Source organism: Hemiscyllium ocellatum, chromosome 8 (genome assembly GCF_020745735.1).
Source record: "Hemiscyllium ocellatum isolate sHemOce1 chromosome 8, sHemOce1.pat.X.cur, whole genome shotgun sequence".
In the NCBI taxonomy this organism is placed as follows: Eukaryota; Metazoa; Chordata; class Chondrichthyes; order Orectolobiformes; family Hemiscylliidae; genus Hemiscyllium; species Hemiscyllium ocellatum.
Window position 1 is genome coordinate 74,374,654 of NC_083408.1, and position 15,123 is coordinate 74,389,776.

The 15,123-nt window shown below is 40.1% G+C and overlaps 1 protein-coding gene across 1 annotated transcript in view; it reads right to left on the minus strand.

Moving 5' to 3' along the window:
- Positions 1-435: 435 nt before the first annotated feature.
- Positions 436-15,123, minus strand: part of LOC132818195 (uncharacterized) — a 49,215-nt gene continuing 34,527 nt past the window's right edge. Inside the window, exon 7 of the mRNA XM_060828973.1 lies at positions 436-638. Within this exon, the coding sequence (XP_060684956.1) occupies positions 436-638 (203 nt within the window). The remainder of the gene's footprint in view (positions 639-15,123) is intronic.

Below are 15,123 nucleotides of genomic sequence, written 5' to 3' on the forward strand. Positions count from 1 at the left end.
ATTGGTTTGAGTGGGAAGAATAACTTTGATTTTGATGTAAATTTAAAACTAACATTGAAAAGAAACGATTATAAGTAAACCATTTTGTGCCAAATGGTTGCAATAAAGTGCATGAGGTAATAACTTACTGCTGATTGTATGGTAGGCAGGCAGGAAGGGACCTTCCATCTCTCTGTATTTTGTAAGGAAAGGTCTTTGCTTCAAGTCACTGCTTTTAGTGAAGTTATTGCTTTCCACTGTAGGTAACTCAATTTATAGTGCTGAATATAGCTATTGGATTGACATTCGAGTGAATTACAAAATTTTGATAACCAAAACAACTTAAAGCAGCACCTTTGAAGCTCATTATTTTTGCTAAGGTTGCCTACAGTAGACATTGTTGTCCTTGCTCTTAAAGATTATTAAGAATCCATGCGAATGCCATTTATGAATGTCTTAATTTTTCCCACTCCAAGTCAACCAGCTGAAAGTTAGATTCTTCATTTCCAGGAAAACGCTGTTGAGTTTTGACTGAAGTTGTTCATAGATGACTGTTGCAGTCTCGCTACAATACAGCAACATGATCATCACCAGACTCAGCAAAATGACGATCAATAATTTACGAAGCAATGCCGGCAAATGGGAATTACAGCTGTTAGCTGGCAAAAATACAAATAGAACACAAAAATGTAGTGTTACATCATTTCATATAGAGTCATAGAGATGTACAGCATGGAAACAAACCCTTCAGTCCAACCGATCCATGCCGACCAGATATCCCAACCCAATCTAATCCCACCTGCCAGCATTTGGCCCATATCCCTCCAAACCCTTCCTCTTCATATATCCATCCAAATGGTTTTTAAATGTTGCAATTGCACCAGCCTCCACCACTTCCTTTGGCAACTCATTCCATACACGTACCACCCTCTGCGTGAAAAAGTTGCCCCTCAGGTTTCTTTTATATCTTGCCCCTCTCACACTAACCAACACCCTCTAGTTCTGGACTCCCCCACTCCAGGGAAAAGGCTTTGTCTATTTATTCTATCCATGCCCCTCATAATTTTGTAAACCTCTATAAGTTAATCTCTCAGCCTCCGAAGCTCCAGGGAAAACAGCGTAGCCTATTCAGCATCTCTCCATAGCTCAAATCCTCCAACCCTGGCAACATCCTTGTAAATCTTTACTTAATCCTTTCAAGTTTTACAACTTCTTTCTGATAGGAAGGAGGCCAGAATTGCATGCAATATTCCAACAGTGGCCTAACCAATGTCCTGTACAATTGCAACATGACCTGCTAACTCCTGTACTCAATACTCTGACCAATAAAGGAAAGCATACCAAATGCCTTCTTCACTATCCTATCTACCTGTGACTGCTTTCAAGAAGCTATGAACCTGCACTCCAAGGTCTCTTTGTTCAGCAACACTCCCTAGGACATTATCATTAAATGTATAAGTCCTGTTAAGATTTGCTTTCTCAAAATGCAGTACCTTGCATTTATCTGAATTAAACTCCATCTGCCACTTCTCAGCCCATTGGCCCATCTGATCAAGATCCTGTTATAATCTGAGGTAACCTTCTTCACTGTCCACTACACCTCCAATTTTGGTGTCATCTGCAAACTTACTAACTATATCTCTTATGCTCGCATCCAAATCATTTATATAAATGATAAAAATTACAGTCATCTTCAAATGTCAGAAAAATAAGCATCTTGACAAAGGTATTCATGATCAGAATATGCATTATCATATCAGTTTACGTATGACTAAGCCAACACTTTGCCAGCAGGCGATGGAGAACTGGAGACTGACTGAATTCAACCATTGATTTCTAACCAGGCTTATGAGTTCAGAATATTCAACTTAATAGTACTAATTCTAATTTTCTCTTCTGGTTTTGAATTTAGGGGATGTGGCACAATGTCTCATGGGGCTGCATGGTGGCTCGTGGAGTGGTACAGTGGCTCAGAAGTTAGCACTGCTGTCTCACAGCACCAGGGACCCGGGTTTGAGTCCAACCTCGGGTGACTGTTTGTGTGGAGTTTGCACATTCTACCAATGTCTGCGTGGGTTTCCTCCCATAATCCAAAGATGTGCAGATCAGGTGAATTGGCCTTCCTAATTTGTCCATAGTGTTAGGTTCATTAGTCAAAGGGAAATGAGTCTGGGTGGGTTACTCTTCGAAGGGTCGGTGTGGACTTGTTGGGCCAAAGGGCCTGTTTCCACACTGTAGGAATCTAATCTTAACTGGAAACCTGACAGGCAGTCTGACTTCACTTCAGGTGCTTTCCTCTCTCTCTTATAACTGTGTCGTGACAAAATTATTGCTGCTGTAGAAAGCTACATTGATAACATTGGTCAATTGCACACAATTTCAATGTAGTTATTTAATATGTTTCACACATTCCCATTAAACATAACACCAATGCTGAGCCATGAAGAATAATACAACAGCACAATGCATTGTACACATACACGTGGAATTAAAAATTGAGTCAGCTCTGAGGAATGGAATTCCTTCATAACATCTTTGTAATGCAACAAAATGCAAAATAAATAATTTGTATCTTCTTTCCAATGCATTACAATCCTTTTACTTAATGTTTAATCAGTTTATTCGGTGTCAGTTATGTTTTAAGTAGACAAATCATCACCAACTTATTTACTCAAAATCTACCATTGGTTATTCCTATCAGTTTGAAATGTGCTTTTGGTGATGCTGTCTTGGAGAATTGAGAAGATTTGCTACTTTTTGTGGATAATAGAAGTGGCTTTTATTTATATAGCACCTTTCACAGGCTCAGAGTTTTCATGCACTTTGCAGCCAATGAACTATTTTAAACTTGTAACCACTGTTGTAATTTAATAAAAGCAATGGTTGATATATGAACATGGAACAAGAGTAGACCTCTTGGACTTTTGAGTCTGGTCTGCCATTCAGTAAGTTCATGACTGATCTGATTTTAACCTCAAGTCAACATTCCTGCATACCCCTGATAATCTTTCAACTCCTTGATAGTGAAGAATCTATCCACCAGTGCCTTAAAAATATTTAAAGCTTTTGCATCCACTACATTTTGAAGAAGGGAATTTCAAAGGCTCAAAACTCTCTGACAGAGAGTTCCTCATCAGTTTTAAATGGGTGACCTCTTATTTTTATACTGTGACCTCTAATTCTAGATTCTCCCACAAGGGGAAATATGCTTTCAACATCCACTCAGTGAAGTCCCTTTAGGATCCGATATGTTTCAATTAAGTCACCCCTGACTCTTTTCAAACTCCAGAGGATACAGATTTAGCCTCTCTTGCCTTTCCTCAAAAGACAATAAACTCATTCCAGATATTGGTCTAATAGACCTTCTCTGATCTGTATCCAATGCAGTAATATCCTTCTATGAGCACTGTGATCAGTATTACACAATATACTCCAAATGAATCTCACCTGTATAACTGAAGCATGACTTCCTTACTTTTACATTCAGTTCCTATTAGCTTTCCTGATTTCTTGCTGTACCTACATACTGACCTTCCTTGATTCATGCACTAAGACATCCAGATCTCTCTGAATCCTCTCACCATTTAGATTATATGCTTCCTTTTTATTCTTTCTGCCAAAATGGTCAATTCATATTTTTCCACATTGTCCTTCAATTGCCAAGTCTTTGCTCACTCATATGATTTATCTGTATTCCTTCCTAGGCTCCTTAATGTCCTTTTCACAACTCACTTTCCAGCCTATCTTTGTGTCATTCCAAACTTTAGCTACTATCCTTCAATCTTTTCATACAAATCAGTTATATCAATTATAAAAAGTTGAGACCCCAGCACCAACTCTCGTGCAGTTGACATTCATGACATCCTGCCAGCCTGAAAAAGACCCATTTATTCCGACTCTCTGCTTCCTGTTAGCTAGCCAATATTCTGTGCCAGCCAATATGTTAATCCCCACACCATGAGCTTTTATTTTCTGCAATAACCTTTGATGTGATATTTTATCAAATACTTCTGGGAATACATGCACAAGAACTCCTGGAAGCATGGCATTTCAACCAGAACTCTATCAACAAACACATCGAGTTAGACCCCATCTACCACACCTTGAGAAGAAGAACAGGAAATGACATAATCACAGGAATTGATCTCACTGCAGGAAATGACATCAGCAACCCAAAGAAACCCAAACATATAAATAGAAAGCAGGAATTATCAACAGTACTTTGCGTGGAGGCCCACTGAAGATGTTACCTAGCAGGGTGACAAAACATCTGGAAATGAACCTTCCAGCTTAGCGAGTAAATCTACATCCAGAACCACAACCTGAGCTACAAACCTTCTCAAATCTCACTACCTTCTGGGAATCTAAGTGCAATACATCCACCGGTTCCCTTTGATCTTTCTTCAAAGAAAGCTAATAAATTCATTCAATATGATTTCCCTTGGTTAAAACAATGTTGGCTCTGCCTGATTAATTTATGGTTATCCAAGTGTCCTCCAATACTGTCTTTAATAATAGAATCATTTTATGAGGTATTTTAATTTCCTTCAAACATCATTCCTATGACCAATGTTAAGGAAAGGGGCCTGGAGTTTCCTGATTCCTGCCTTCTTCCTTTTTGAATGGAGGAGTTATATTGGCTATTTTCCAATCCAAAGTAACCATCCTCAAATCTAATAGGTTTTAGAAAATTAGAACTAATGCATTAGCTATTTCACTGACAACTTCTTTTAAGACCCTAAGATAAAATTCAACAGGACCTGAGGATGTGTCATTTCACAATTCCAATAATTTACGCAATATTACTTCCTTGATAATTGTAATCTTCTTCAGTTCCTTCTTCTATTTCAATCCCTGATTCATAGCTATTTCTAAGGTGTGAATTGTTTGCTCTTTAGAGAAGCCTGATGCAAAATATGTTGTCAATTCATCTTCCATCACTTTATCCTCCATTATTAATTCCCTAGATTCATTTTCTACAGGTAACTTTTAGTACTGCCACCATAATGTTGTTGGTAATCTCCTATTCATGTTAATCTAAGCAACATATTCAACAGAAGGTCAAGTTCTGTTGAGGTGGATATTTTGAAGTTTATTTATAATATTACTTACTTACAAAATTATTTTATCATAGACTTAAACATATATGCTGGTTCTATGCTTTCTGATGTTACTTTACCTTAACTGATTGATTACATAGACTCCATTAGACAATAGACTGATTGAAGATGAGGTGGGTACTTTTAATCCAAAATGTCTTATGCTGTGATATCAGGTAACTGTCTTAAAATTACAGCTCTGTCTGTTCTGGAATATATGCCATTACACAACACCTATTTCATACATTCTTAAAACTTATCTTTGGCTCTATACAATTTAATTTTATTTGCATACTTGTAGCAACATTCTGGAAATAACAATGTAGTTAAATCTTTCACCCCATACCTTATTGAGTAGATTATATTTAGGGGAATCAACTGGTTACCTTAGACATTCCATCCACTACTCTTTTCTGAACTTTAGCAGAACTTACATCAGGGTTTTGCTCGCAAGAAACTAACTGAGGCCCAAAAAGTGTTCTACAAATAACTAAAGACAGCAACTTTTTTTTTAGGAGTCAATCGTTCAATATTGTTTAACAATAGCATTTCAAACATTGAGAAGGAAATTAAAATACCTCATAAAATGATTCTGTGCTTAAAATGTATGAGTACACAAATATAAACCAACAGGAAGCATAGAAACATTTATTTCGCAAAAGATTCAGACTATGGAAATTACAGCAGCTAACACAACTTATGGAAGAAGTATGGAGGCTTCACATAGCAAGATAAAATAAATTTTATGCTCAGCAGTTTATTTTGCATGAATAATGACATTGAATTTAGTGCAGACACTGTGAGATTATGGCTGGGATATTAGCTCAAGGCCATCTGGACTGGCTTCCATAATAAAACCAAGTTGCTTTTTAAAATGATATGCAGAGCCATGAGCACAGTTACAGACAAAAATTAATTGCAGAAAGGTGTTGTGTTGACCAGGCACTAGAAAGACAGATTCACGCATCTGGAGTGGTAGCACCAGAGGGCCTTTAAAAGAGAAAGAAAGCAAAAGGCAGAACCAGGAAATAAAATGACAAACAAAGAGTAATGTTACCCCTGAGAGCACAAAATAGATTAGTTTGAAGGAAAATACCCCTGTGGAGTAGTGAATACCAAATGAAAATCAATAGTCAGCAGAATATTATATCTCTTTAAAAGTTATTCAAATTACATGCTGGAAGGTTACCTCATATTTAAACATAATTCTAATGAGCTTCCATTCAAGCCACTCCTTTCAGAAAAGCTCTTATTGCATGCTATGCACTATTAGCATTTTAGTTTGTTGCTTAAAACAAACAATATTTCATTGCCACTACTCCCTATGCATATTGCTAACAAAAGGTGAGGATTCCACCATCTCAATAGCACAGAAGTAATTTAACAAGGAGGGATGAAGAAAGTTCAGATCGATTTTTGCATTCAACAGCTTAACACTGAAAGAAGGCAGCATTTGAAACATGAGATTCAGAAATGATCTATGATCAGCAACAAACAGCTAGTGCCTGAAACTTTAGAAGGTAACTTTGAGAAGAAGATACTTTAAAATGACAAGTGTAATATGCATCAGTACAACTGGGATGCCCAACATAACTAATGACATTTCAGAAGCTCAAACAAACAATCATCTTAAGCCATCAACTAAAACACCGAAAAATACTCATTATTGTGAATTTGATTAGCGTTCCAAGAGTGGTTACAATGAAGTATTTTCATTACTAGCAGGAATTTACTAAAAACTTTAACCTTTCTCTAATATCAAATGGTAAGAAAAATATCCAATTTTGATTGAGACCTTGCTGTGCATTTTGATTTGTATTTTATCTTTAATTTAAATTTTCTTTTTTAAACTGACTGACTTAGATGAATCATGCTAACATTTTGCTATTAATTGGAATTGAAATTCTGGTTAATGATCTAGATTAGAAAATGTTGAGGCTAAATACTTTGGAATTTCTTCCTGCTCGAATTATTTTTATTCAATGGATTGTGGCCATGATTTACATCAGTAGTGATAAATTCAAGATTGCTGAATACAAATGGATGATAATATGCTTGCAAGAAAAACAAGCTGGTAATGTGGACCATTAGTAGTTGAAAATAGGTTGGCTCTCTTGAAACTAGGCCATGTCATGACAAGGCCTGGAGTGTGGGGATATCTAACGGACATAGAAGAAGGTGTTAATGTTCTAATATTATTGAACTCAATAAGTCCTGAAGGCTGAAGGTTCTCCAAGCAGAAAATGAGACACTGTTCTTCCAGATTGGACTGTGCTTGAATGGAGCAGTGCAGCAGGCATGAGGTAAAAATGTTGACCAGGAAGCACAGTGGTGTGATTAAAGTGGTAGGCGACTAGAAGGTCAGGGTCATTTTTGTGGACAGACTGTAGATGTTCCTCAAAGGGGACACCAGTCTGCAATCTCCTCTACTTCCTACATTCTGTCTACAGTATATATATATATGACCTTTTCTGAGCTGCTATCATTTCTGAGGAAGAGGCTGTAGATTCAAAACCTACTCTCCACAGATCCTGCTAAACTGCTGAATACTCCTGCAATTTTTTTTTCAGATTTTCAGAATCCACAATCCTTTGATTTGTATTACACTGGGGTTGAGCTTATTGGAACAAGGACAAAGCTGAAGCAGATGAGCTGAGGAAAGGATAGAAGCTTGTGGTTTTAAGGAGGTAGAAGTAGGTAACCTTGGTGATTAAGAATAAGAATTCGAAAATTAATTTCAGCGACAAATAGGACATGAAGATTGTAAATGATTTAATTCAGCCACAAAGAGTGACCAGGGAGAGGGATGGAATCAGTGGCTAGGATAAATTGAGTTTCACCTTCACAGTTAATTTTTACATTGGTCAGTTTAATCTGAAATTAGAAAAGTCTTCTTCCTTACAAAAGTCAAAACACTAGAACAAGTCATTGTCACACATTTCAGCGAGTACTGCTTCCCTTGTAAATCCGTCCATTGCTTCTGGAAATTGAGACTCTATCATGATTGATGAACCATGGATATGTCCAATTGCTTATCATCAATCAAATACGGCATCCTGCCTTTATGATAGTCTAAACCTTGGTCATTGTCCTACTACAATTTCTACCTTGTTAATATTCATTGTGAGCATCCCAGTTGTGCAGATGCACCTTCCATACCATTTCTCAGTCTAAACTTTGAGACACTAGCTGCATTGTTACCGATTATAGAACCTTTCTGAATTTGATGTTTCAGATGTTCTCTGAAAGAAGTTCGAAGTTGGGTAAGTGAAAACGGATTTGAACTGTCTTTGACCCTCCTCCTTAATTTGCTATTGCTTTTGAGATAATGGAATTCAAACCGCTTGTTAGAAATATGCAGAGTGGATGAGAAGGATGAAATACTGATTTTCTTTAAATCCAAATTAAATTGTAATTATGCATTAAGACTTAAGGCAATGGCCTTGGCTTTCATAGAAACATAGGAACAGGATTGAGCCAAACAGCCCATTAAGTCTGAACAACCACTTAATACTATCATGGCTGATCAAACACTTCAGTGCTTTTAACTCACATTATTTGCATAACTCTTTATGATCAGAAATCAATCTCTGCTTTAAACATACTCAAAGACTCAGCTGGTGGCACCCTTTTGAGTAGAGAATTCAAAAACTTGACAAGCCACTGAGTAAAGGAATTTCTCTTTGTGTTAACCCAAATGCTATTTTTTTATTTTTTAAATGGTACCCTTAGTTCTAGTCTCCTCACTGGGGAGAATGATTTTATCTACAACTACCCTGTCTGTCTTTTTATGTATTTTGTAGGTTCAAATAAATCACTTATTATTCTTCAAAACTCTTGCTGTTCTCCCTGTAGGTAATACCGTCATTTCTGAATTAAGGAGACCAAGACTACACACACTATTCCAGATCCTAACATTTAGTTGAAGGAATATTTTATCGTTCATTCTGGATATCAAACAAATCCAATTCAATTATGGATTGAAAGAGATGGTGGTGAAGTAGAGCTGGCAGTCATCATGTGTAAATGTGGAGCCTGACCTTGTGTTCCTGGATGATGTTGTCAAGGGGCAGCATGTAAGTGATAAACGGGAGGGCTCCAAGATGGATCCTTAAGGGACACAAGAGGCGATGGTGAGGGAGCTGGAAGAGAAGATAATTCATTGCTAGGAATACAACCAGACAGGGATAGTCCCACTCAACAGGATAATAAAGGAGAACCATTAGAGGAGAATGGTGTGGTTATCCATTTCAAAGGCCACTGTTCATTGAGAAGGATGAAAAGGAATAATTTATCAATGTCACAATCACAAATGATTACATCTACCATAGACTGGCCACTCTTAGCTCAGAAAAGCTCCATAATAGCTCATTAATTCACAGCAGCATTATTTCAGTATTTCAGTTGCAGAGAAGTTCAATTTCCTTTCATCTACTATTTACTTACATTTTAACTTACTTTCATTTAGCTTAAGTAGAAAAACCTTCTTCATAACAAAGTCAAAATATTAGAACCAGCAATTCATGATACAGTCAAACCTCACAAACTGTACCAAATTGTTTTTTTCTTAATTGTAAAAATAAAGCTTATTCATAAAAATAAATCTTTTGGACATTTACAGTTAATGAAGCCATTCAGATCTATACTCTCTTTACTTACAGAAAACAAATTAAGTCTTTGATGTTCACCATTCTCTATATTTACAGTCAATCTCTTGGCATTTAGCTGAGGCGTCTGTGGGGTCCAATTACTGAATGGAGCCCCAGTTATTCTTTAGCAGAAGGACCTTACATGCGGTCTTTCCCCACTGCACCTTGATAGCAGTTGTTCCAAGCTGGGAATGTGCCAGGTTGCAACACTCAGTTAGGGTCAATTCCTTCTACTGGAAGACCGGCAAATTTCAGGCAGACCAAAGAGAGTTTATCACCGAGTTGATGGTCCTCCAGGCACAGTTGATTTTCAACTCAGTGTCAGTCTCAAGAAACAGACCATAGAGCATGGCGTCCAATACATTACTCTCCAAACTTCCTTTGCAGAGACACATTCCCGAAGGAGGTGTGCACCAGTCTCGCCCCCTCCACAGCCACTTCGAGGGCAGCGTGCAGTGGTACAGAGAGTCCGGGCATGTATAAAGGATCTCTCCAGCAGAGCCCTTCTCACCACCAGCCAAACGATGTTCTCGTGCTTGTTTGAGAGTTCAGGCAATGAAGCATCCAGACAGTCTGTGCAGGGAACTGCTCTCCAGAATCTGCCATCTCCTTTTCCCCAAGGGTCTCAAGGACTACGTGCTTTTAGATTAGACTTACAGTGTGGAAACAGGCCCTTCGGCCCAACAAGTCCACACCGACCCGCCGAAGCGAAACCCACCCATACCCCTACATTACCCCTTACCTAACACTACGGGCAATTTAGCATGGCCAATTCACCTGACCCGCACATCTTTGGACTGTGGGAGGAAACCGGAGCACCCGGAGGAAACCCACGCAGACACGGGGAGAACGTGCAAACTCCACACAGTCAGTCGCCTGAGTCGGGAATTGAACCCGGGTCTTCAGGCGCTGTGAGGCAGCAGTGCTAACCACTGTGCCACCGTCCATGAAAGACAGGTGATATGAAATGGTCCAACCACTTGAAGCATTCCGTGGCAGCAAGGCCTGGCCCATCCTTCACAACAGCAGGGACAGGTAGAACCTCAGTATGTAGTGACACTTGGTGTTTGCGTACCAGGGATCCATGCACAGTTTGATGCAGCCACCCACAAAGGTGGCCATCAGAGTGAGGGTCACATTGGATGTGTTTCTCCCTCTTTGTACAGATCTTTGTACATGGTATCCCATCAGATACAGTTCATCTTCGATCTTCACATGATATGAAAGATGGCCTGGGTGACTGTGGCGGCACAGGTTCTGGGAATAGGCCAGACCTGTGCTATGTATAACAACACTGAGAGCATCTCACACCTGATGACCAAGTTTTACCCGCCTTGGAGAGCGACCAGTGCTCCACATGCCCAATTTCTGTCCTACCTCAGTGACATGCTCCTCCCAAGACTTAGTGCATGCCCCAACCCCTCTGAACTAATTAACCAGCACACTCAGGTGGTCAGTCCTGACGGTGAAGGGGATAGAGGATTGTCAGCCCAGTTTTCAAAGATTTACCTTGGTCCCCGAGCCCTGTTCAAACAGGTTGCAGGTGCACATGAATCTGTGCACTGACAGTGGATTGGAGCAGAAAATGGCAACATCGTCCATGTACAGGGAGGCCTTCACCAGTTCCTGGCCCCTGCTGCCAGAAATAGTCACCCCTGTCTGGCTCACATCCTTCCTGATGGACTCAGCAAATGGCTCTATACAGCACACAAACTAGGCAGGAGAGAGAGGGCAGCCTTGCCTGACTCCTGGTCTGATTCCCACCCATTGATTGAGGCTGTCCTAACAATGTCGGTGCAGAGTAGTTGGATCCAATTACAGAAATTCCCCAGAGCCCATTTTGGAGAGATCATCTCTCATGTATGTGTACGAAATCCTGTCAAAGGCTTTGTCCTGGTTCAGGCTGATGAAGCAGGTGTGCACCCCCTGTCCTGTATGTGGGCGATCGTATCCCTGAGGAGTGCGAGACTCTCAGCGATCTTCCTGCCTGGAACACCACAGGTTTGGTCGTGGTTAATCACTGATCCACAAGCAGACCTGACCTGATTTTGTAGCCCATCTTTAGCAGTGAGATTGGTCACCAATTGCTAATATCCTCCCTCTCTCCCTTCTGTATGTAGATGAGCGTGATGATGCCTTTCCTCATGGATTCACTCATGGTACTTGCCCAAAGCAAACTGACATACACCTCCAGAAGGTCCTGGCTGATCAAGTCCCATGGAGCAAAATAGAACTCAACTGGTAAGTCATCACTTCCCAGAGTTTTCGAAGGACTCGAGTGCCTTGGTCAGCTCATCCAGAGATAATGGCTGGTCCAGCCTCTCCCTCATGCTGTCATCTAAGACCTCTGTGATAGAGGACAGGAACGACTGGGAGGCCACGCTGTCGGTTGGCATCATGTCATACAGATTGGCATAGAAGGATTTGCTGATCCTCATGATGTCAGACTGAGATGATGTTACTGAGCCATCTTCTTCCTGCAGGCTGCTGAGCATGGAGCCCTCCTTGAGCACCTTCTGGAAGAAGAAATGTGAGCACTTCTCGTCCTGCTCCATGGAGTGGATCCTGGACCAGGAGATTATCTTGTATGTCTCCAAGGCAAAGAAAGAGGCTTGCTGACCTTTCATCTCCTGAGTGCTTTGTGGCATTGACCCTCAATTATCTGCAGTAGGAGTAGGTTCTGCATTCCCTTCTGAATATTTGACAGTTTTCCCCACCTCTCTCTCACCTTCTACACAGGTTCACTTTGACTATTTCTAACCAATCCACTGGAGACTCAAAGAGGAGCTTCATGGTTCTCCAACCTGTGCAATACCTTTTGAGCTCCTCAATGTTTTCTGGGGCTAACAATTCCACATTCAGCTTCCACGTTCCCTTGACCGCCGGCTGGTGTGCCTGTAGGTGGCAGTCAGCCAGCAGGAGGCAGTGGCCAGAGAAGAACACCAGATTGACGTTGTTGGATCTGAGCGGGTACGCTCAGGACACAAACTGGAAATCTATCCTTGAGTGGATAGACCTGACTGGCCATGACCAGGTGTATCTATGCTGCGATCTGTCTGCAGGGGTGTTGAAGATGTCATGCAGCTTGGCATCTTTGACCATTTCAATCAGGAATCTGGATGTGGCATCCAGTTTTCTGTCCTCCCCACTGGATCGTCATTCTGCATCAATGATACAACTGAATCCTCTGGTCAGAATGACTGGCCTGGATGTAACCAGCAACAGTGGAAGCTGCTGCAGGATGGCCAACTGCTTACTCTTTCACACGGGGGCATACGCATTAATTAGTCTGAGGAGAGCATTTCTGTACATAATGTCTGCTACGAGGAGGCCCCTGCCCACGACCTCCTTAACTTCAGAGATGGTGAAGTTGCCTCCTGACAGCAGAATCCCCAGGCTAGAGGAGTGGTTATCATTTTCCCGCTGACCAAATTGAAGGCCCACAGGCCCACAAGCTCAATCATCTCCTGTAGCTGCTGAGCTGCGTCTCCTGTAACTGCCTCTCCTGTAGCATCAAATGCTCCCCACACTGATTATGACAACAAAACTGGGAAGAGGAGAAAACGAACCACTCAGTGGTCACGCAACATTGTCCAGGTGGGGAAACTAAACCAGTAACATGAGATCAGGTTTGCTGAAAGTTTTACAAGACATTTGAAAAAAGTATAAGGATTCTGCTGACAGAAATTTATGTGGTACTAAAGCCAGCTGGGAAAACCCAATCAGAAAGGTAATGATATTCAGGTAATATACCTCACATGTTGATTCCTGACTAATGTGAGCCTAGAATCTTATTTTTGTTAGACACTGAATAAATTCACTCTCTACCTCATGACAATGAGAAGTTTTCAAAATGTAAGTTTGTCAGGTGCAATAAATCAACCCTTTCATCACGTATTAAATTGGATGTAAACAATTTGATATCAATAGAGGTAGCAAAATAACAGAACTGAGAATGCTGGACATTTTGAACAAAAATAAAAGTTTGCAAAGTGAACACATTGACCAGCATTTGAAAAAGAAAGATGTTTTGGATGTGACACATTGTCAGACTACTATAAATATTCCAACATTCTGTTTTTATGTTAGTAGGTGGAATTTGCTTTGCATACATATGTGCACAGCTAGAAGATGGAAGAGTAACCTATTTTGTTCATGAAATTTCAAACAGCAGCAATAGGTCTGCTCAAATAAACATTTATCTAAAAAGTCAACATTTAGGAAATGTTTGGAACATAACTTATTGAGTGCTCTATTCTCAATGAATAATCCTTTTCCTGATCATAAAATTAACTCAAATTAAATTCTGAAATTCTAAGCCTGAAATAGCATTATACAAGAGAAATTGGAGTTGAAAATAATTGTTCAGCTTATTGAGGCTTGCCCTTTGTTACATAGGAATATAGGAACAGAGGAGGAGGCTATGAGTTGGTATGGTGGCTCAGTGGTTAGCACTACTACCTCCCAGTGTTAGGGCAACTGTCTATGTGGAGTTTGCATATTTTCCCTGTATCTGTGTGGGTTTCCTCCCACAATCAAAAGATGCTGCAGTGAATTGACCATGCTGATTTGCCCATAGTGTTCAGGTTAGGTGCATTTGAAGAATAGGTTTGGGTGGGAGGATCAGTCTGGACTTGTTGGGCTGAAAGGCCTACTTCCACAGTGGAGGAATTCTAAGAGTCCACTGAACCTGTTTCACCATCTAATTCACTTTCACAAACACTTCAATGCCTTTATCTATGCAACATTTTATACCAATGGCAATCAGAAATTTATCAACATTTACTTTAAATATACTCAAAGGCTAAGTTTTCACAGCCCTCTGCAGTGCATAATTCCAAAGATTCACAACCCTCTTTTTTAAAGACTGCCCATTGCCAATGTACAATAATGTTTTTTTAATGTATTATTCCAATTCAGTTCAATCAATTTGTGTTAAATGCCTTATAATGTCCCTTATTCAAATGTAACTATCTCAATTTCAAACATAATGTAATATTCTACAATTTTGTAGTTCCACATCCCAAAAGGTTAGCTCAGTTGGTGCTCCAGAATAGTGCCAACATTGTGGGTTCAATTCCCACTTCAAGTGAAGTTACTACAAAGGTTCCACTTCCTCAACCTTACCCCCATCTGAGGCATGATGAGCCTCAGGTATAAACACCACCAGTTATCTCTCTGTAATGAGAAAGTGGGACTATGGGGACTTTACCTTTACTGCTCGATTGGCTTGTGCAATCTACATCCAGATTGAGGTTACTCATATTTGTTGCATTTCCTATACTACAAGCTTTTCTAATTTCCTGATTAATGCCTCTCTTCCGCACCCCCCACCCTCCTCTGCATCCCCCCTCCCCCCCATCTGTATTTGGTGGTCTATAAATAACTGTAAGCAA